At 39.7% G+C, this 22696-nt stretch overlaps 1 protein-coding gene and 2 long non-coding RNA genes across 3 annotated transcripts in view; 1 reads left to right on the forward strand and 2 right to left on the reverse strand.

Moving 5' to 3' along the window:
- OSBPL11 (oxysterol binding protein like 11) overlaps positions 1-22696 on the forward strand; it is a 73221-nt gene that overhangs the window by 24109 nt on the left and 26416 nt on the right. The window contains exons 6-8 of the mRNA XM_001114179.5: positions 11126-11327; positions 14900-15045; positions 18598-18738. Coding sequence (XP_001114179.3) covers positions 11126-11327; positions 14900-15045; positions 18598-18738 — 489 coding nt within the window. The remainder of the gene's footprint in view (positions 1-11125; positions 11328-14899; positions 15046-18597; positions 18739-22696) is intronic.
- Positions 1465-21726, reverse strand: LOC144339376 (uncharacterized). The gene is made up of 2 exons (XR_013414353.1): positions 21531-21726; positions 1465-2938 (listed from the first exon to the last, which is right to left on the reverse strand). It is a non-coding gene; the product is annotated as an uncharacterized LOC144339376 (long non-coding RNA).
- LOC144339375 (uncharacterized) lies at positions 4382-14093 on the reverse strand. Its single transcript, XR_013414352.1, has 2 exons — positions 12652-14093; positions 4382-4606 (listed from the first exon to the last, which is right to left on the reverse strand). It is a non-coding gene; the product is annotated as an uncharacterized LOC144339375 (long non-coding RNA).

Genomic DNA, 22696 nt, shown 5'->3' on the forward strand with positions numbered 1-22696 from the left:
GCACGTGGTCATTTTTCAAAAATCTGTATCTTTCAATTCTCAAGTAAAAGTACAGACTCCTTTTATGTAAATTTTATGGTCAAAAGGGTAATTAAGCCTAGTGGGAAGGCTATATAGCCAAACAAGTGATTCTTTAACAAAACAGGCTGATAAAGGCCAGGCATGATGGCTCAAGCCTGTAATCTCAGCACTTTGGGAAGCCAAGGCAGGAGGATTGCTGGAGCCCAGGAGTTTGAGACCAGCCTGGGCAACAAAGCCAGACCCTGTCTCTAAAAAAAAAATTTTTTTTTTTTAATTTTAGCTGGTAGTGGTGGTGGTGTGCACCTATAGTACCAGCTACTCTAGTGGCTGAGATGGGAGAACTCCTTAAGCCCGGGAGTTTAAGGTTGCAGTGAGCTATGATTGTGCCACAGCACTCCAGCCTGGGTAGCAGAGTGCATCCCTGTCTCAAAAAATAAAAAAACAAACAGTGGCGGGGCACGGTGTCTTATGCCTGTAATTCTAGCACTTGGGGAGGCTGAAACAGGAGGATCACCTGAGCCCAGGAGTTCGAGACCGGCCTGGGCAACATAGTGAGACCTCTCTCTGAAACAAAACAAACAAAAAACTTACATATATATAACTGATATATATATATAGAAACTGATATATATATATAGAACATTTCAAACATATAGAATCATTAAATCCTTGATGTTGCCTTATATCACCATTTCTTTCTTTTAAACTGTATACCAAATAATTCTAGTTAATAGAACATGCACTATGTTAAGTTCTAAATATTAAGTTTTAAATATATACATAGAACATTTCAAACATATAGAATCATTAAATCCTTGATGTTGCCTTATATCACCATTTCTCTTTCTTTTAAACTGTGTACCAAATAATTGTAGTTAGTAAAGCATGCAGTTTGTTAAGTTCTAAATATTTCAGACATTACTTGCTGAATTAAATTTGGTAGAGCTTATAGGTATCTATGTAGTGAATTGGTGAAAACAGTATCATAAATCACACCCAAATGATTCAAGGTAGGAGGCTAGGAGAATGTAACTCTGTCAAGGTATTTAGGGTTGTGTTTATAGGTGAAGAAATTGATGTAGAGAGATGAAGTAACATGCTTGAGATACACAGACAGTAGCTTTTGATTCGCTTTCTAATTCTGTTATATAAACAAACAGTTACAAAAGACTCTTTTTAATAAAACTCTGTAATTTTAGTATTCATGACAATGGTATTCCATTTGTAGGTAAATGTCAGTGTTTGTCTTTTTTTTTTTTTTTTTTTTTTTGAGACAGTCTCGCTCTGTCACCCAGACTGGAGTGCAGTGGCGTGATCTTGGCTCATTGCAACCTTCGCCTCCCAGGTTCAAGTGATCCTCCCACCTCAGCCTCCCAAGCAGCTGGGACCACAGGCTCCTGCCACCACACCCAGCTAATTTTTGTGTTTTTAGTAGAAACGGGGTTTTGCCATGTTGGCCAAGCTGGTCTCACCTGACCTCAGGTGATCCGCCCACCTCAGCCTCCCAAAGTGCTGGGATTACAGGTGTGAACTACCATGCCCAGCTGGTGTTTGTCTTTTAAGGAAACCAAGATACTTCTACCTTTATTTAGTGTGGAGGAGAAGGAAACATTAAACATGATTAAGATTCAAGATACAGAATAAAGAAAAGCATTCAGGGGCAGTCTTATGTCATAGTGTATTCCTTAACCCTTAAAAACTAGGCAGCCATGAAATTCTTGGAGCTTTTCAGTCATGGCTAGCAATGGGAGTTTGAGGCGGGCTTCTGGGATGCTGGTAATGTTCTGTGTCTTGGTCTGGGTGTTGGTTATCTTGTATGTTTAGTTCATCAAAATTCATTAAGCCTATATACTTGTGATATGTATCTGTTTGTAGACTGTCAGTATACTTCAGTAAAAAGTTAGAAACAAGCAAAAAGCATATAATTGAAGTTGTCATGTATTATAGCACATTTTCAAGGAAAAGGGATGGTTTTGTATTTAAGATTTTATCTCTATAGAGGCCTTCTGCTTGACTGTACTTGGGTCTTTGTGACCTGATGTCCAAGACCATTGTCATATCTCTGTTAGCTTTTCTTCAGTTGTGAAGACTTTAATCAACCTGCCCTTCTCTTTTCAACTCTAATGATTGTTTTGTTGTTCTCACTGGCTCAGTGGTAATACTGCCACACTCCAATGTTATGTGTCTTTAAATATACATTTCGTATCATTATAATAGCATGTTAATATTTAACATGTAACTCTGGCACTTGAGTGTAGAACGAATGAGTCCCTAAAGTTTCACAACCACCTCTTTGGGAAGGTCCAGCATTAACTTACAGAATTGACATAGTTTAATGGCAGTCTCTCCTTGAATTATGGCTCTAGAAATTATTCTAGGGTTTGGGTGGTAACCACAGTTTGGCACTCCCTGTGTCACTGCCACTCCCTCACCCCCACACATGCCAAAAAAAAAAAAAGTATTAGCTGAGCATCTGTGTCTTCACTAGGTTGGTATTTTTGCATTTAAGAACCCAACAAACTGTAATATTAAGTCAAACTGTAAGATTATAACTACGTTAGGAATGTTTCTATATTCCAATGGAATAATTCTGTTTCTGAGAAAACAGTCCTTTTGGAATGTTTATATCATTTTTTGTCCTTCAGACAAATATTAAATACCTCCAGAACCAATTTTTCCTTTAAAATTTGGTTTATTGCTAATATAAAGTCATTATAATCTAGTCTCTGGAGGCATATTGTTTCCTAGTCTTTTTATTTATTTATTTATTTATTTGAGATGGAGTTTTGCTCTTGTTGCTCAGGCTGGAATGCAGTAGCGTGATCTTGGCTCACTATAACCTCTGCCTCCCAGGTTCAAGCAATTCTCCTGCCTCAGCCTCCAAAGTAGGTGGGATTACAGGCGCCCACCACCACGCCTGGATAATTTTTTCATTTTTAGTAGAGATGGGGTTTCACCACGTTGGCCAGACTGGTCTTGAACTCCTGATCTCAAGTGATCTGCCTGCCTTGGCCTCCCAAAGTGCTGGGATTACAGACATGAACCACTGCACCTGGCCAGCTTTTATTTTAAATGGGTTAAATTTATTAATATTTACCTTATTAGAAATTAAAACAGGAGTTAAAGTAACTTGTTAATTAAGAAAAAAATAAAAATAAACCTACTACATGTTAGCATAAATAACATTGTTATGTCAAAGTTATCTTTACCAAAACAAAATCATTATTGAAAAGAGTGGATTGTTTTACATTTTTGCAGTCCCTTCAATGTCTGGCCTTACAGAACACAACAGAATTCTCATATCTGTTTCTATATGCAGTCTACTGTAGTATGTTGTTTTACTTGAACTACAGGATGAAAATTTCGCCATTCACAGATAATGTGTTTGGAAAAAAGAGAAACATTGTAATAGCCTTTTTAGATAATTGTGGCTATTCTTTGATACTATACCAAAACTTGACAACTGATAGTTTCTTAAATGTTAGATGCAGTGTGGAATCTAATACATTATCAGTGAACTTTTTGTATTTTGTTACATGAAAATCCATTGGTCTGTCCTGCACTTTGAATGGATCTTTAACCTAGCCATGATTTTGTAACACTGTGCATTCATTAGTCATTTTGGAGATATTAGTTTACAGAGTTATGCAGATCTTGCAAATATTGATCCATTTTATTATTATACAGTGAGTAAAATTCACATTTATTAACATCCCCAGTGTCATCAGAAAAGTATTGGGAGGCTGTCAGATATACCAAATAAGGTTGTCCGAAATTCTGATTTTCATTTTACAGCTCAAGTTTTGTAATTGGTAACAAATATTGTTGTTTTTTCGATAGCCTCATTTTATTCAATCTTGAGAAAATGTCTAACTCATTCCCCAAACCTGAATCTCCATAGTTTCTTTCTTTCTTTCACATCAGAATAGTAGTCCATGGAAACAAACAAACAAACAAACAAAAAACAGCTAATTCAGCTTACAAGTCAGTCACACAAGTGCTTTTTCTCTAGGCAACCTCTGTATATTGGTATGCAACAGAAGGCTTTATATGTACTTCCCACTTTTTATATAGAGAATTTTTTTAATGTGTACTTGAGTCAAGATGGAGTAAATTTAATGATTTTTACTGCTTTACAAAGACATTCTTAAGTAAATTGCCTTTTTTTTTTTTTTTTCTGTGAGCACATGGCAGGTAAAGAATATAGTGACCACTAGTGGGTTTGGTGTCACTGCCTTTTCACTATTGTTCCAGAAGTTTTACCCACCATTGCTTTTACGTCATTAATGCAGATGTCACCACAGTGAAAAAAAGCAAATAACTTCTTTGAATTATTATAAAAAATAGTTTGACTTCACAGACTGTCTGAAAGGAGTCTCACAGGGGTCTCTGCAGAGCACACTTTGAGAATTACTGTTCTAGAATTATCCAATTCCAGGAGGGTGTGATGCAAAGATATAAATTGATGTGAGTTTGAAAGGAACATTTTAATCAAATCTATGGGTAAGTTTAGTGTTAGATTAGGCAGCAGTTTGTAAAAGCAGTTAACTCCTTTTTTTTTTTTTTTTTGAGACGGAGTTTTGCTCTTGTTGCCCAGGCTGGAGTACAATGGCATGATTTCGGCTTACTGCAACCTCCGCCTCCCAGGTTCAAGCAATTCTCCTGCCTCACCCTCCCAAATGGCTGGGATTACAGGCATGCTACAGTCATCCACCATGCCCTACTAATTTTGTATTTTTTTAGTAGAGACGGGGTTTCTTGATGTTGGCCAGGATGGTTTCGAATCCCTGACCTAAGGTGATCCACCCGCCTCGGCCTCCCAAAGTGCTGGGATTACAGGCGTGAGCCACCACACCCAGCCTAAAAGCAGTTAACTCTTGTGAGTAGTATCATATTGTCCTTTAAAATGAATTTATTACAAAAGCTTTACTTTATTAAAATCATCTGTTTCCTATTTACTCTTTCATAGTACTACTTATCAGTTCCCTTCTTTTTCAGTCCATGCTTCATGCCGGTACTATGCTATGCCCTGGGAGTAACTCAAATGACCAGTCTAGTAAGTGAGACAGAAACTTAAAACACAAGTAATTAAAATCACGATTCTAATTTGGTTTTCAGGCAAATTATATGCCACCTGAATGATATACTCTTATCACTACGATTGCCATTTCTAGCTACAAAACACAGGTTCACTGAGGTTTCAGCTTTCTTGAAGCTTTCTTTTTTTTTTTAAAGGACCTGGTTTTATAGTGTCAAGGAACAATCACTAAAACAGTTTCACAAATCACTTTTCCATTTATTTGAATAGATTTGATTAGCTAATTTGTTTTGGAGAGAGCCATTACCAACTTTTAACATTTATGCTATAATTATATACTTTGTTTTAAAGCAGACTCGGCAAGTTATATATACACACACACACACACACATATATATATGCACACACATATATATATACACACACACTATATATATCTTACTATCGATATATATCTTACTATATTTATATCTTGTAGTCTGCTTTAAAGTATGTGTGTGTATGTGTGTATATATACACACACACACACTTTGTATATGTAATATGTACATATTATATATATATAGTATTAGTCCATATTCACGCTGCTGATAAAGACATACCTGAGACTGGGTAATTTATACAGAAAAAGAGGTTTAATGGACATACAGTTCCAAATGGCTGGAGAGACCTCACAATCATGGTAGAAGGCAAGGAGGAGCAAGTCACGTCTTACATGGATCACAGCAGGCAAAGAGAGAGAGAGAAAACTTGTGTAGGGGAACTCCTCTTTATAAAACCATCAGATCTCCTGAGATTTATTCACTATCACGAGAACAGCATGGGAAAGACCTACCCTGATGATTCAGTTACCTCCCACTGGGTCCCTCCTACAACATGTGGGAATTCAAGACGAGATTTGGGTGGGGACACAGCCAAACCATATCATTCTGCCCTGGCCCCTCCCAAATCTCATCTCCTCGCATTTCAAAACCAATCATGCCTTCCCAACAGTCCCCCAAAGACTTAACTCATTTTAGCATTAACTCAGAAGTCCACAGTCCAAAGTCTCATCTGAGACAAGGCAAGTCCCTTCTGCCTATGAGCCTGTAAAATCAAAAGCAAGTTAGCTACTTCCTAGATATAATGGGAGTACAGGCCTTGGATAAATACAACCATTCCAAATGGGATAAAAAGGCCAAAACAAAGGGGCTACAGGCCCCATGCAAATCCAAAATCCAATAGGGCAGTCACATCTTAAAGCTCCAAAATGATCCCCTTTGACTCCACGTCACGCTGATACCAGAGGTGGGTTCCCATGGTCTTGGGCAGCTCTGCCCCTGTGGCTTTGCAGGGCATAGCCTCCCTCCCGGCTGCTTTCATGGGCTGGCATTGAGTGTCTGCGGCTTTTCCAGGCACATGGTACAGGCTGTTAGTGGATCTACCATTCTGAGTTTTGGAAGACAGCGGCCCTCTTCTCACAGCTCCACTCAGTGGTGCCCCAGTAGGGACTCGGTGTGGCGGCTCTGACCCCACATTTCCCTTCCGCACTACCCTAGCAGAGGTTCTCCATGACAGCTCCGCTCCTGCAGCAGGCCTCTGCCTGGGCATCCAGGTGTTTCCATACATCCTCTGAAATCTAGGCAGAGGTTCCCAAACCCCAATTCTTGACTTCTGTGCACTAGCAGGCTCAACACCACATGGAAGCTGCCAAGGCCTGAGACACCTGAAGCCTGTGAGACCACAGATGAGCTCTACGTTGACCTCCTTCAGCCATGGCTGGAGCACCTGGGACACAGGGCACCAAACGTCTAAGCTGCACACAGCATAGGGACCCTGGGCCCGGCCCATGAAACCACTTTTTCCTCCTAGGCCTCCGGGCCTGTGATGAGAGGGGTTGCCATGAAGACTTCTGACATGCCCTGGAGACATTTTCCCCGTTGTCTTGGGGGTTCACATTTGGCTCCTAGTTGCTTATGCAAATTTCTGCAGCCAGCTTGAATTTCTCCTCAGAAAATGGGATTTTCTTTTCTATTGTGTCATGAGGCTGCAAATTTTCTGAACTTTTATGCTCTGCTTCCCTTATAAAAATGAATACCTTTAACAACACCCAAGTTACCTCTTGAATGCTTTCCTGCTTAGAAATTTCTTCCACCAGATACCTAAATCATCTCTGTCAAGTTCAAAGTTTCACAAATCTCTAGGGTAGGGGCAAAATGCCACCAGTCTTTTTGCTAAAACCTAACAAGTCACCTTTGCTCCAGTTTCAACAAGTTCCTCAATTCCATCTGAGATCACCTCAGCCTGGACATTATTGTCCATATTGCTATCAGCATTTTGGGCAAAGCCATTCAACAAGTCTCTAGGGAGTTCCAAACTTTCCCACATTTTCCTGTCTTCTTCCGAGCCCTCCAAACTGTTCCAACCTCTGCCTATTACCCAGTTCCGAAGTCGCTTCCACATTTTCGGGTACCTTTTCAACAGCTTGCCACTTCTGGTACCAATTTACTGTATTAGTCCATATTCGTGCTCCTGATAAAGGCATACCAAAGACTGGGTAATTTATACAGAAAAAGAGATTGGATGGACTTACAGTTCCACATGGCTGGGGAGGCCTCACAGTCATGGCGGAAGTCAAGGAGGAGCAAGTCACGTCTTACATGGATGGCAGCAGGCAAAGAGAGAACTTGTGCAGGGGAACTCTTCTTTATACAACCATCAGATTTCGTGAGACTTACTCACTGTCATGAGAACAGCACGGGAAAGACCTGGCCCCATGATTCAGTTACCTCCCACTGGGTCTCTCCCACAACACACGGAAATTCAAGATGAGATTTGGGTGGGGTTGCAGCCAAACCATATCATATATGTATCTTTTTTGAGAGACAGTGTCTCATTGTTGCCAGGCTGGAGTGCATAGCTCACTGCAGCCTCCAACTCTTGAGCTCAAGCAGCCCTCCCCTCCCACCTCAGCCTCCCAAGTAGCTGGGATTACAGGCACACGCCACCACACACAGCTTATTTTTACCTTTTTTTTTTTTCCTAGAGATGGCATCTTGCTATGCTCCCCAGGATGGGCTTGAACTCCTGGCCTCAAGTGACCCTCCCACCCTGGCCTCCCAAAGATACAATTATATTTTAAATTTTATTTTTTCTAGCCAAGAACATTACTTTCTTAGACCACTTCTACCACCAATACTAGCAGGTGGCTCTTTTGGTCCTTCTACACAAAGAAGCATACTATTTTCTCTTTCAAGTATTTTTATATTGTGACTTCTGATTATGCTGTGAATGTCTTGAGATTTTTTTTTTCCTTTGTTAAACTTTTATTGGCTTATAACATACTATAGAAAACTACACAAATTACAAGTGTGCCTCTTGTAATTTCTGCATAATCACTTCCTGGATCAAGAAGTTAAATGTTATGAGCACCCTAGGGCCACTTCTATGTCCCTCATCACAACACCCTTCCTCACTATCCTGACTTTTAACACCATAAATTTATTTTGCCTATTTTTGATACTTCTAAAACTGGAGTCATATAGTATGTACTCCTTCGGGTATGGCTGCTTTTCAGTTCACAGTATGTGTTTGAGATTTATTTAGGATGTTGAGTGTAAATGTTCCTTTTCATTGCTATATAATATTTACTGTATGCTTATGCTATAATATTTTTTATCCCTTCTGGTGTTGATGGACCTGAGTTGCTGAACATATGCATGTATATATCTCTTGATTAGGTAGCTAAGAGTGTAATTGTTGGATCATAAATTATATTTACTTATGTCTAGCAGATATTGCCACACTGTATTTCACAGTGGTTCTACCTGTTCATAAGTTTGGATTAGTGGGAGTTGGTTCCTAAATTTGTATACAAAAACATTTATACACACACAAAGCACACTATATATGCATGTATAGATGTGTATATGTTAATAGATAGCATCATACCTACATACAGTTTGTCCTCTTATGAAACCTTTTTTTTTGGGACGGGTGAATGTTTGATCCTTAACTATGGTACATGTTTTCAGGGACTATTCCATATATGACACAGTGATTTGCTTAGTAGGATCATTTTGCACACCTTTTTCACTTGCCCCCTGGTGAGCCATATCAAAAATCACCTGGGCTGGGCACAGTGGCTCACGCCTGTAATCCCAGCACTTTGGGAGGCCACAGTGGGTGGATCGCTTGAGCCCAGGAGTTTGAGACCAGCGTGGGCATCATGGCAAAACGCTGTCTCTACTAAAAAATAATACAAAAAATTAGCCAGGCATGGTGGCACACACCTGTAGTTCCAGCTATCTGGGAGGCTGAGGTGAGAGCCTCAGAGGTCGGAAGGTCAAGGCTGCAGTGAGCCATGATTGCACCACTGCATTCCAGCCTAGGCGACAGAGTGAGACCCTATCTCAAAAAAAGGAAAAAAATATCACCTGGAACAGAGCCTCTGAAAGCTAAAAGAGTCTGTCCACTATGTAGAGTTTCTATGTGAATTAAGCTAGTGTCCAAAGGATGGTCCATTAGAGAACTTTCTGCTCACAACTGAAAGTCATTAAGCATAATAAATTCAGTTTTCCTCTAAAAAATTGGCTTGCTCATCATTATTACTCCATTGGTTCTGTTAGGAAAGCTGTACAATGCTCCTAATAAAAGCAGAGTGTATTAAAATCTTTTAAACTGAAAAGCTTGCATCCAGTACTCGGTCCAAAATCAGCATAACAGGACCAGAAAGTTTGGTTAGGAAAGAGGAAGCAGGAAAGCCATTATGCACTCATAGTAGATTCAAATTGAGTCTGACCAAAGGTATAAAAAGTAACTGGTTGAGAGCCCAGACTGGAACTTAGTTTAACTTTGGAAGGAAGTATTTGATTCTCCTGTTAAGGATCTTCTAGAATCTTTCTGATAACTTGATGGCTTAATACTCTTTTTTTTTTTTTTTTTTTGAGACGGAGTCTTGCTCTGTCGCCCGGGCTGGAGTGCAGTGGCCGGATCTCAGCTCACTGCAAGCTCCGCCTCCCGGGTTTACGCCATTCTCCTGCCTCAGCCTCCCGAATAGCTGGGACTACAGGCGCCCGCCACCTCGCCCGGCTAGTTTTTTGTATTTTTTTTAGTAGAGACGGGGTTTCACCGTGTTAGCCAGGATGGTCTCGATCTCCTGACCTCGTGATCCGCCCGCCTCGGCCTCCCAGAGTGCTGGGATTACAGGCTTGAGCCACCGCGCCCGGCCTCTTTTTTTTTTTTGAGACAGAGTCTCACTTTATCACCCAGGCTGGAATGCAATGGCTCTATCTTGGCTCACTGCAGCTCTGCCTCCCGGGTTCACGCCATTCTCCTGCCTCAGCCTCCGAGTAGCCGAGACTACAAGCGCCTGCCACTATGCTTGACTAATTTTTTGTATTTTTAGTAGAGACAGGGTTTCACCGTGTTAGCCAGGATGGTCTCGATCTCCTGACCTTGTGATCTGCCCACCTTGGCCTCCCAAAATGCTGGAATACTCTTAATAAAAAGTGCCAGGTCTTTTACATTTTGTTGCTTCCAAAGAAAAATTGCAGCTGCCTTAGATAACAATCTTTTGCCCAATTGATAAGCACCATTAAATGTTCATTAAATGAAAATAGCCAAACAAACTTTTAAAAAGCCTAATATGGCCCATTATGTCTTTTATTTTTTATTTATTTTTAATTTTGAAACAGGGTTTTACTCTTTCACCCAGGCTGCAGTTCAGTGGCGTGATCATGGCTCACTGCAGCCTCAACCTCCTGGGCTCAGGTGATCCTCCCATTTGAGCCTCCTGAGTAGATGGGACTACAGGCATGTGCCACCATGCCTGACTAATTTTTAAAATGTTGTGTAGAGATGGGGTCTTTCTATGTTGCCTAGGCTGGTCTTGAACTCCTGGGCTCAAGTTATCTTCCCACCTCAGCCTCCCAAAATGCTGGAATAACAGGTGTGAGCCACCGTGCCTGGCCTAGTGGGTCTTTAAAAATGGCTCAGAAGCTGAATCTGGTAATTAAAATGGCAACTGTATGTATACACGTTTTACAGAAATCATGAGTAGGACCCACAGAACTGTTTTTTCCTTAGATGATGTCTCATGCTGAAGGACAACAAAGAGATTTAATTAGACGAATTGAATGCCTTCCTACTTCTGGCCATCTTAGTTCCTTGGACCAGGATCTCTTAATGCTCAAAGCTACTTCCATGGCAACTATGAACTGCTTAAATGACTGCTTTCATATTCTCCAGTTACAGCACGCATCACATCAGAAGGGCTCATTGCCTTCAGGTAAGTTGTCGATTAAAGGTAGGGCTTCACAATGAAGGCCAACACACGGAAAGGACTGCATTTGTTGTAATTCTAATTTCAGAAAATCTTAAAAAAAGGAAAAGAAAACCAGAGCCTGTTGGTTTTTAATTATCCTGCTGCTGTTATACAAATCCTTAATGACTGTGTCCTTTTCAGAATCTAAAATGATTTTAGGACTAATGTCTAATATCACTGAACATTCCTGAAGAGACCTCAAGCTCAACATGTCAAAAACTGAACTCAAAATGTGCATCTCCTATATTTCCATTAAAATTGGTGGCATCACTATCCATCTGTTCATCCAGTTGACCAAAGTAGAAACCTTTGCATTATTTTTTGAGTTTTGACTTAGTCCACTATCATTATTTTCATGTATATAAAAGTCTATCAGTCACTGTTCAGTTTGAAAAATAATGTGTAGCTAGGTAAGGTGGCTCATGCCTATAATCTCAGCTACTTCGGAGGCTGAGGCAGGAGGATCCCTGGAGCCCAGGAGTCCAAGGCTGCAGTAAGCTATGATCCCACAACTGCACTCCAGCCTGGGTGACAGAATGAGACCCCATTAAAAAAAAAAAAAAAAAAAAAAAAAGTATATATATGTTCACTATTTGAGAATACCTATTTGTTGAAATTAATTGTGCTAGGGAAATGTTATTGCATGGTACTACAAAAATGAGTCTTTCTGTAAATAAGATGCTCATCACATTGTGTGAGCAATAACTTAATAATGCTAGTGATGGCTGTGACTTAATACCTTACATCTCATTGTTCTCTTATTTAACTAATTCACCTTACTCATAAAAGAAAGATATTTTAGAAAGGTAGAGTCTCTGCTCAGGAGACAGTTTCCCTTAGTCAGATGGATATAGGATGGACCTCATCCTCATGTGTGCCTAAATTCAACGATTCCAGCCAACAAACTGTTTTTAATGGCAATTATAGAGGTAGGTCAGGGCACTATTGAGAGAGGCCAGTTATGTATGTTCCTCTTAAAAAATTCATAGTCCACTTAGGGAAGAAACATGTAAATGGTAAGTATAAAATAATGTGTAGGGGCCAGGCGCAGTGGCTCATGCCTGTAATCTCAGCACTTTGGGCAGCTGAGGCGGGCGGATCACCTAAGGTCAGGAGTTTGAGACCAGCCTGGCTAACTTGGTGAAACCCTGTCTCTACTAAAAGTACAAAAATTAGCTGAGCGTGGTGGCAGGCACCTGTAATCCCAGCTACTCGGGAGGCTGAGGCAGAAGAATCGCTTGAACCCAGGAGGCGGAGGTTGCAGTGAAGCAAGATCACGCCACTGTACTCCAGCCTGGGTGACAAGAATGAGAATCCATCTTAAAAATGATAATGATAATGTGTAGGGTGCTTCTACTAAAAGGAATAAACTGTGGGAGAATAGCTGACTGGCTGAAGGAAAAAAAAGATAATGCATAGGGTGCTACTACCAAAGGAACAAACTGTGGGAGAATAGCTGAATGGCTGGTAGAAAGAGTTCTGAGAAAGGCACAGAGAAGCTGCAAAGACCGATTAGTTTAGGAGTGAGAGGTAGAGGAAAGGGCATTCCATAGTTTAGGAGTGAGAGGTAGAGGAAAGGGCATTCCAAAGAGATAGAGGAGTCTAAATTGTGAGTTGTGAACGTGAATTCGTGGCTTGTAGAAATTGTAAGTAGTTCAATATAAATTTTCTCTTCTTATAAAGCAACATACTCATTATAGAAAATACTGTAGAGTCAAAAGAAGAAACAAAATATATGCATTGTCCTACCAACCAGAAACCACCACTGTTGATATATTAGTATGCTCCCCCTCCCAGATTTTCTCTTTTTTCTTTTCAGTTTTTGTTTCTTTTGCCCTGTTGTTATTGGAAAATATATGTTTGTATCTTTTTTCACTTTATATCAAAAATGTGTTCCAATCATATGCTATTGATAAATTTGCTTAGTATTTATATTCCTTTGAGGAGACAAATGTACTTTGATTGACTTAACTATATCCCTGTGTTGAACGTTGGATTAGTTAGGCTTAGCTATGAAATTTGGGTTAATTCTAGTGTTGGTGATCATAATTCTCAGTCAAATGAAACAGTTTATTTCCAGTTTATACTACTTAATTTTTGCTTATTTTTAAGACAATTTTTTTTTAAAATTTTATTTTTTCTCACTCTGTTGTCCAGGCCAGAGTGCAGTGGCGCCATCATGGCTCACTGCAGCTCAACTTCCCAGGCTCATGCTATTCTCCTGCTTTAGCCCCCGAGTAGCTAGGACTACAGGTACACGCCACCATGGCTGGCTAATTCCTTTTAGTTTTTATAGAGATGGAGTCTCTCTGTATTGCCCAGACTTGCTTAATTTTTTTAAAGTATGTCAAGTAACACAGTGCTAGATATTAGATGCTCAGTAAGTACTTAATTAAATACTATATTTCATTTGTGGCCGGGCGTGGTGTCTCACGCCTATAATCCGAACACTTTGGGAGGCCAAGGCAGGCAGATCACCTGAGGTCAGGAGTTCAAGACCAGCCTGGCCAACATGGTAAAACTTCATCTCTACTAAAAATACAACAATTAGCCAGGCGTGGTGGCGAGCACCTGTAGTCCCAGCTACCTGGGAGGCTGAGGCAGGAGAATCATTTGAACCTGGGAGATGGAGGTTGCAGTGAGCTGAGATCGTACCAGTGCACTCCAGCCTGGTCAATAGAGCGAGACTGTGTCTCAAAAAAAAAAAAAAAAAAAAAAAAAAAAAGTACATTTCCTACTCCTACATTTCTGCTGCAGTAGTCTGAGCATCCCTTATTATAGCACTCTATAACCAAGTTTCTGTGAAACCTAGATCAGCCTCTGAAATCAAATGGAACATTTTCCATTATTGATTAGGCATAGAATCCACTTTGTTTAACTAGTTGAGGGTAACAAGAGACATTTGAATCATTAACCGAGAAGATGACAGGTCTCCAAATGTGACCACTGTCTTCACTAGGTCAGTTATTATTTATTCAGTAGAAGAGTCTTTCAGTTTAAGTTGTATGGGGCTTTTAAAAAATGATTTCAAAAAACAACATGTATTTGCAATTCTTAAATTAGATCCAGGGGATTATTTTGATTGGTTAGACAATTGTTGCTGAGAATAAGGCTCAATCCCAAATTGAAACAAATTTTACTCTTTCACAGTCCCAGACTCCTCCTGTCGCTGTGACTCTCTAAAGCCCAATTGCATACTTTTTAAGCAGTAGAGGGACAAAGACAGCAAATCAACTGTTAGGTTGTAAATATACTTCGTGATTCACAGACTTGTCCAAGAATGAATTCAGTCCTATTCAGGGTTGATTTCTTTTAAATAGTATCTGATATCAAGTTGCAAGTTGCTCTGTTGTAAAATACCCAATCATCGGGCTCATGCTAATGAGATATAAGTGGCTGTCTTGCAGGGTCTCTTAACAGGTTTAATTGCTTTTAGTCTTGTAGGCTCGAAACAAAATTGTTAAATAAAATCCACATCTGCCGAACTTTCTAGATTATGAGCAAGTTTCAGCAAAAGGTTTCTCTTACTTCATCAGGAACAACAATCGAGTGGTTAGAACCAAAGATATCTTTATCAAACCACTATAAAAATGGAGCTGACCAGCCCTTTGCAACTGAGCAGAGTAAGCCGGTGGCAGTCCCAGAAGAGCGGCCTGTTGCAGAATCTGGACTATTAGCAAGGGTAAGGTAATATAAAAATATGGTTTTGATGTGAAAAATTAGGTATCACTGAAAAAGAGTCAGTTTTCTTTTCATTGTCAGGGCATGCACATCAACTTAACACCTGAGCAACACTCTTGAAGATTCTAAAATATTTTAAACTGCACTGTTTTTGAAGAGGTCTCTGATATTAAACTTGTTGAATTTTCCAGGTTAAATTATGTGCCCTTCTTACTTTTAGTTTACTTTTGCTTGATAAAAATATATTTAAAAAATTGAAATTTATGTTTTTCTTTTCCTAGGAAACAGCTTACGAGATTTGCACAATGTTTATCTCTTACATTTCTTAACCCATTATCTTAACATTATTCATTAAGTTTATAATCTTAAAACTTAAGTCTTTTTCATAATAAGCACTTTACCAAGCCAGTTGTTTCAAGTATTACGCTACTTAAAATAGCACAGAATCTTAGGGTTTATATTTTTATAAACTATTATTCATTTCACATTTCTTAGAAGCTGAAGACGGTTTTATTCTATTCATAATCTACCACTATAACAAATCATATTGATTTTTTTGCCTTTTGTGTTCACATCTGTTATTTTAAGCTATTTTTACTTGATAAGCATTTTCCTATGTTGTACTAGTCTGTATAATTAAAGATTGAAGTAGTCTATTGAGTTAATGCCCCTATTGTTGAATATCTAGATTGTTTGGGGGTTTTTTTTTTTTTTTAGTTTATAAATAACACTTTATTATCTTGTTTCCAACGTTTTCTTTCTTTCTTTCTTTCTTTTTTTGACAGAGTTTCGCTCTTGTTGCCTGGCTGGAGTACAATGGCGTGATCTCAGCTCACCACAGCCTCCACCTCCGGGGTTCAAGTGATTCTCCTGCCTCAACCTCCCTAGTAGCTGGAATTACAGGCATGCACCACCACGCCCGGCTAATTTTGTATTTTTAGTAGAGATGGGGTTTCTCCATGTTGGTCAGGCTGGTCTCGAACTCTGGACCTCAGGTGATCCACCCGCCTCAGCCTCCCAAAGTGCTGGGATTACAGGTGTGAGCCAGCACACCTGGCCTTCTCCTATTTTTTTTTTTTTTTAGCTTATCTTATAATAATAATATAATTTAGGTTATATTACCAAGTAGCGGCCGGGCATGGTGGCTCACGCCTGTAATCTCAGCACTTTGGGAGGCCGAGGTGGGGCAGATCACGAGGTCAGGAGATCGAGACCATCCTGGCTAACACAGTGAAACCCCATCTCTACTAAAAAAATATCTATATCTATATCTATATAGATATAGATATAGATATAGATATAAAATTAGCCAGGCATGGTGTTGGGCACCTGTAGTCCCAGCTACTTGGGAGACTGAGGCAAGAGAATGGCGTGAACCCAGGAGGTAGAGGTTGCAGTGAGCCGAGATTGCGCCACTGCACTCCAGCCTGAGCGACAGAGCAAGACTCCGTCTCAAAAAAAAAAAAAAAAAGTTATACTACCAAGTAGCATTACTGAGTCAAGAGTAATGCATAGTTAATGGTACTTTATATATTCGTAAATTACTTCTTAGAAGAAATGTACGGCACAGGGACTTCCAAAGTTGACAAAAGTGTTGGCTTGATAAGGCAGGCATTGCAGGCAAGGGTTGGCAGGGGAGAAGAAAAAACAATAATATATAAAATGCTTTTTCTCTATAGCTGTTTGACTAGCTCATTTGTAGAATCAGCAGTTAAGAAGTATTTATTAAGCTTAGTATATGACAAGTCCAATGCTAAGAATTAGAGAAGAAGCAAAAATTGGAAGATACAGGTTTTTCACTGAAGAGACTTATAATGTGCTTGGAGTCACAACATATACACTGAAACAATGAGATGATAATATAAAGCAATATACTTTTTTTCTTAATTGATACCATGTAGGCTATTGGGATGGGGTATTCAGAGAAAGGAAGAAGACATATTGAGTGGGGTACATGAGAAATGCTTTGGAGAGAAAGTGGGATTGGAATTGAGCTTTGAAAGGAGACAGGATTTGAAGGGAGGAGGAAGAGAATGGGACTCTCAAGATGAAGGACTAACACTAGCAAGGATCCTAAGGCATGTGTGTTTATTGAGGAGAAAGCTTGCCTGGTAGTTTTAAACCCAGGATATGCCATTCAGTAGCATGTGAACCAATTAATTAACCACCCTTAGCTTCAACTTCCTCATCGGTAAGGTAGGGATAATACTAACTTTCAAGATCCTTATGAGGATCAATTGAATTTAGTAGAACACCTGGCTTATGGGAAATTATCACAGTATTTTTGGATTTTACAACTCTAAATGGCATTATTCATGTTCTCTGTGGAATGAAACTTCCAGGAGCACTGCTCCATAGAATGCAGTGTAAATTGTGCCCCCAAATAACATAAAAATAATGCAGAAGGGTTTAGTCTTAATGACAATAGCGTCATGATCATGGGGAAGAATGTGCTATGTTTAAGAAGATTGGTACATGATATGACTTGGAATAAAATGTGAATAGGATATGGAAGTAGACATGAAGACAAATGAATAGATTATGTGCATTTCAATTGAAAAATCAGTTGGATTTGTGACTGACTGGATATAGGGTTGGATCAAGTCAAGTCCCAAGTTTTTGAGTGTAAATGATTAGATAAAATTGTATTGTCATTCACGAAGCAAAATTAGGAAGAAAGAGACTTTTGAGAAAAAAGGTTTAGTATAATTATAAACATGTAAATTTTACATGAGAGGAGGATATATGATTATAAATATATATAAAAAACAAGGGGCTGGGTGTGGTGGCTCATGCCTGTAATCCCAGCACTTTGGGAAGCCAAGGCAGGTGGATCACTTGAGGTCAGGAGTTTGAGACCAGCCTGACCAACATGGCGAAACCTAATCTCTACTAAAAATACAAAAATTAGCCAGGTGTCGTGGCGTGTCCCTGTAATCTCAGCTACTTGGGAGGGTGAGGCAGTAGATTCACTTGAACCCAGGAGGTGGAGGTTGCAGTGAGCTAACACCACTGTACTGCAGCCTGGGCAACAGAGCAAGACCCTGTTTCAAAAAGAAAAAAGCAATTAAGGAACTGGGCGTGGTAGTGGGCACCTGTAATCCCAGCACTTTTGAGAGGCCAAGGCGGGTGGATCACTCGAGGTCAGGAGCTTGAGACCAACCTGGCCAACATGGTGAAACCCCATCTCTACTAAAAACACAAAAATGAGCTGGATGCGGTGGTGCACGCCGGTAATCCCAGCGACTCTGGAGGCTGGAGGAGACATTCTTCATTCTTTTTGAAAAATTCTATTTTCCCTGCAAAAAAGAAAAATAGTTCATATGTGATATATATGGCAAAACTGCAATATGTTCAATATCAACAATAATGGGGCTCTCTGAAGGAAATTTATTCCATGGCCAAATAGTTACAGTTCTGAAAGATTTTTGCCCATACTCAGATTCACTTAGGTCAAATGTAAATGTCTTCAAATCTGATATTTATATTTTTGTCCTCAATGGATATGAATAGGTAGCTAAAATACTAGACTTTTGCTTTGTTTTGCATCAAGGAGCCTGAAGAAATAAATGCAGATGATGAGATAGAGGATACATGTGACAACAAAGAAGATGACCTGGGAGCTGTAGAAGAACAACGTAGTGTCATCCTACATCTCTTGTCACAGCTTAAGCTGGGCATGGATTTAACGAGAGTAAGTAATGGCATAAGCTGGCTATGGAGATTGTTAAGGGCTGTACCAGTAATTCTTCATGTTTATGTCAGGACTTTTTATTTATTTATTTACTTTGTTAATATTTTAATTTTTTTTTTTCAAGACAGAGTTTCACTCTTATTGCCCAGACTGGAGTGCAGTGGTGCAATCTCGGCTCACTGCAACCTCCACTTCCTGGGTTCAAGCGATTCTCTTGCCTCATCCTCCTGGGTAGCTGGGATTATAGGCACCCACCACCACGCCCAGCTAATTTTTTGTAGTTTTGGTAGAGATGGGGTTTCACCATGTTGGCCAGGCAAGTCTCAAGCTCCTGACCTTGTGATTCTCCCACCTCAGCCTCCCAAAGTGCTGAGATTACAGGCATGAGCCACCACACCTGGCTGATCTTTCTATTTTTTGTGATTTTTATTTTTTATGATTTTTTTTTTTTTTAGTCTCCTGATCAGCATTTTTTATTTTCATAAAAAATGGCTTTCTTGGCCAGGCACTGTGGCTCAGGCCTGTAATCAGGCTGGCCTTGAACTCCTGATCTCAAATGATCCACTGTCCTCGGGAGGCCGAGGTGAAACCCGTCTCAGGAGGCTGAGACAGGTGGATCACTTGAGGTCAGAAGTTCAAGACCAACCTGGCCAACGTGGTGAAACCCCAACTCAGGAGGCTGAGGCGGGCAGATCACTTTAAATCAGGAGTTCAAGACCAGCCTGGCCAACATGACAAAACCCTGTCTTAGGAGGTGGCTGAGGTGGGCGGATCACTTGAGGTCAGGAGTTTGGGACCAGCCCGGCCAATGTGGTGAAACCCCGTCTCTACTAAAAATACAAAAATTAGCCGGGCATGGTGGCCTGTAGTCCCCAGCTACTCGGGAGGCTGAGGTGGGAGGATCTCTTGATCCTGGGTGGTGGAGGTTGCAGTGAGCTGAGATTGTGCCACTGCACTCTAGTCTGAGCAACAGAGCAAGACTCCATCACTAAAAAAAAGGCTTTCTGGTTTTCTTGTGCAGCAGGAAGTTGTCTGGCAAATAATACCAATCGTCTTTGAGTTTCAGAACAAAATTAAAGGGGTCCATTGGTATACTATACTGGAAAATGTAGAGAAAATTATGTAATCCTACAAAACTATGAAAGGCACTTTCACTTACTTCCCACATGCGGATCATGCATTTGGGTATTATCTATAACAGGAGTCTGCAGACTTTTTCTGTAAAGGGCCAGATAGTAAATATTTGCAGCTATGTGGACATAGGTCTCTGTTGTAGCTGTTCAACTCTGCCTTTGTAGTATAAAAGTAGCCATAGACAATATACTGGATTGGGCATGGCTGTATTCCAACAAAACTTCATTTACTAAAACAGGAGGCCAGATTTAACCCAAAGACTACAGTTTGCAGATTCCTGGCCAAAAGCTTTGCTACTTTAAGTGTGATCTGAAGACCAGTAGCATCGCCATCACCTGGAAACTTGTTAGGAATGCAGAATCTCAGGCCCCAGTCGCAGACGTGGTGGACCAGAATCTGCATTTTAATAAGATCCTTTATGATTCATATATACATTATAGTTTGAGAAGCACTAATCTATAGTTTTTAATTTTAGGCCAGTTTTCTCTGTTCCCAGTTTATTTAACTAGTGTGTCTTAATTTGTCTTAACAATTAAATCCATGACATTATTTAAAAAGCCAATCAAGTTCAAAACCTATATATGTCAAATATATATTACTTTAGGGTTATTTACTTTGAATTACTGATGAAACAATTTTGCATTGTTTTAGGAGATAGATATCAATTGGAGATTTTTTTGATGCCATTGAAGGTAGATTTAAAACATTGTTTCCAACGAATTGTTCATCTGAAAATATAACTTAAATAGAAAGCATAAGAAGCAGACATTTTAGGAATTAATAAAGAAACCCATAAAGCTTTCATTATTTATATAGCTTCAGTATTTCAGCTGGGAATCATTTCTGTTCTAGAAATATTTTCATATTAATGGTTCAGAAAAGACCTCATAGTTGTGAAACTGGTTAAAAATGAATAGTCTTCTGAATGGGGTTGTTTGGTATTAACATGGTGTTTGCAGTCCCTGAGATTTGCATTTATAAGGCGCAAGAACAGCATTGAAGTTTATGAGGCATAAGAGCATTTGAAAAAAGTGTGCTGTAATAGTAATCCACATGGTAGAAGTTCTCTCATGGCATGAATAACTGCATATACTATACTTTCTCCACATTTGTACCTTGTTGATTAAAAAGTTGTATGTGGCTGGGTGTGGTGGCTCATGCCTGTAATCTCAGCACTTTAGGAGGCCAAGGCAGGTGGATCACATGAGCCCAAGAGTTCAAGACCAGCCTAGACAACATGGCAAAACCCTGTCTGTACTAAAAAATACAAAAATTAGCTGGGCATGATGGTGCACGACTGCGATCCCAGCTACTAGGTGGCTGAGATACAAGAAATGCTTGAACCTGGGAGGTGGAGGTTGCAGTGAACCGAGACTGCCACTGCACTCCAGCCTGGGCAACGAAGCGAGACCCTGTCTCAAAAAAAAGGAAAGAAAGAAAGTTGTATGTGTTACACATATATTACATTAATATTAACCAACCACAAATTAAGAACATCTATACAACATTTAATGGAATGATACTTTTCAGGCAATATTAAAGAGCCTGGTGGCCGGGTGCCGTGGCTCACACCTGTAATTCCAGCACTTTGGGAAGCTGAGGCAGGTGGATCATTTGAAGTCAGGAGTTGGAGACCAGCCTGGCCAACATGGTGAAACCCTGTCTCTACTAAAAACAAAGAAATTAGCCTAGCGTGGTGGCACACGCCTGTAATCTCAGCTGCTTGGGGAGTTGAGGCAGGAGAATCTCTTGAACCCAGGCGTCAGAGGTTACAGTAAGCCGAGGTTGCACCACCACACTCTAGCCTGTGCGACAGAGCTAGATTCCGTCTCAAAAAATAAACAAATAAATAAAGATAGTCTGGTGACTAAACTTCTGTCACAGCTATGTCTTATCTAATAATAACACTTACTTAACAAATATTTACTGGGCCCTTGTTATATTCCAGACACTGTGCTAGCTCTTGGGACAGCAACAAAGAAGATAACCATGGTCCTAACCTTCATATTGTGAATAAGTAATATGCACTTTCCCTACTGTTCATTTTGTTCCTTTTTAAATAATAATATGAAATTAGTGTAAACACAGAAAATTTTAGAAAACCAAAGAAAATCTATCATTTCACTACCCTAACATAACACAGCTCTCACTTTTGGTATTCCTGTCTAATCTTTCTTCACTTTGTCATAGTTTATATGCAGTTTTGTTTTACTTCCTTTTTTCAGTTAATTTTTGTGTGTGTGAAATGTGTTAAACACACAGAAGACTGAATGGAATACATATAAACATTCAAAGAAAAAAGATAAAATGAATACCCTTGTATCTACCTCTGATATTAAGCTATAGAACATTGCCTGAACTTGGAATCTCTGAGTTCCCCTCTCAGTTATAGTCCTCTACTTTTTCTTCCACATAACAATTTACTTTACTTTTGTGTCAATTATCCCTCTACTTTTTGCTATGGTTTTACTGCTTTTTTGTACTCCATAATGATGTTTAGAAAAAAATGAATAGCTAACATAAGCTTAGCATAAGGAAAGGACTGCATTGCCATTTGTAGAAAACAGCTCCCAGAAAAAGATAAGTTAAACATTTGAGTCTCTGGCTTTAGCTTTTTATGTTATTGAGAAAGTTTAGAAGAGCCCTTTGTAGTGAAATTAGAAGGCAAAGTTGTGAGTCCTGTAAAATATACATCCCAGAGCATTTGGTGTGAGCCAGCTGCAGGAGGAATGTGGGCTGGGGAAGTGAACTGCTCAGTATTCTCAGTTTCAGAGCAAACTGTGACCTACCTCCAACTCTCAGGAATAGATTGAAGTTAGAAGGC

This window comes from Macaca mulatta, chromosome 2, assembly GCF_049350105.2.
Source record: "Macaca mulatta isolate MMU2019108-1 chromosome 2, T2T-MMU8v2.0, whole genome shotgun sequence".
Taxonomy (NCBI): Eukaryota; Metazoa; Chordata; class Mammalia; order Primates; family Cercopithecidae; genus Macaca; species Macaca mulatta.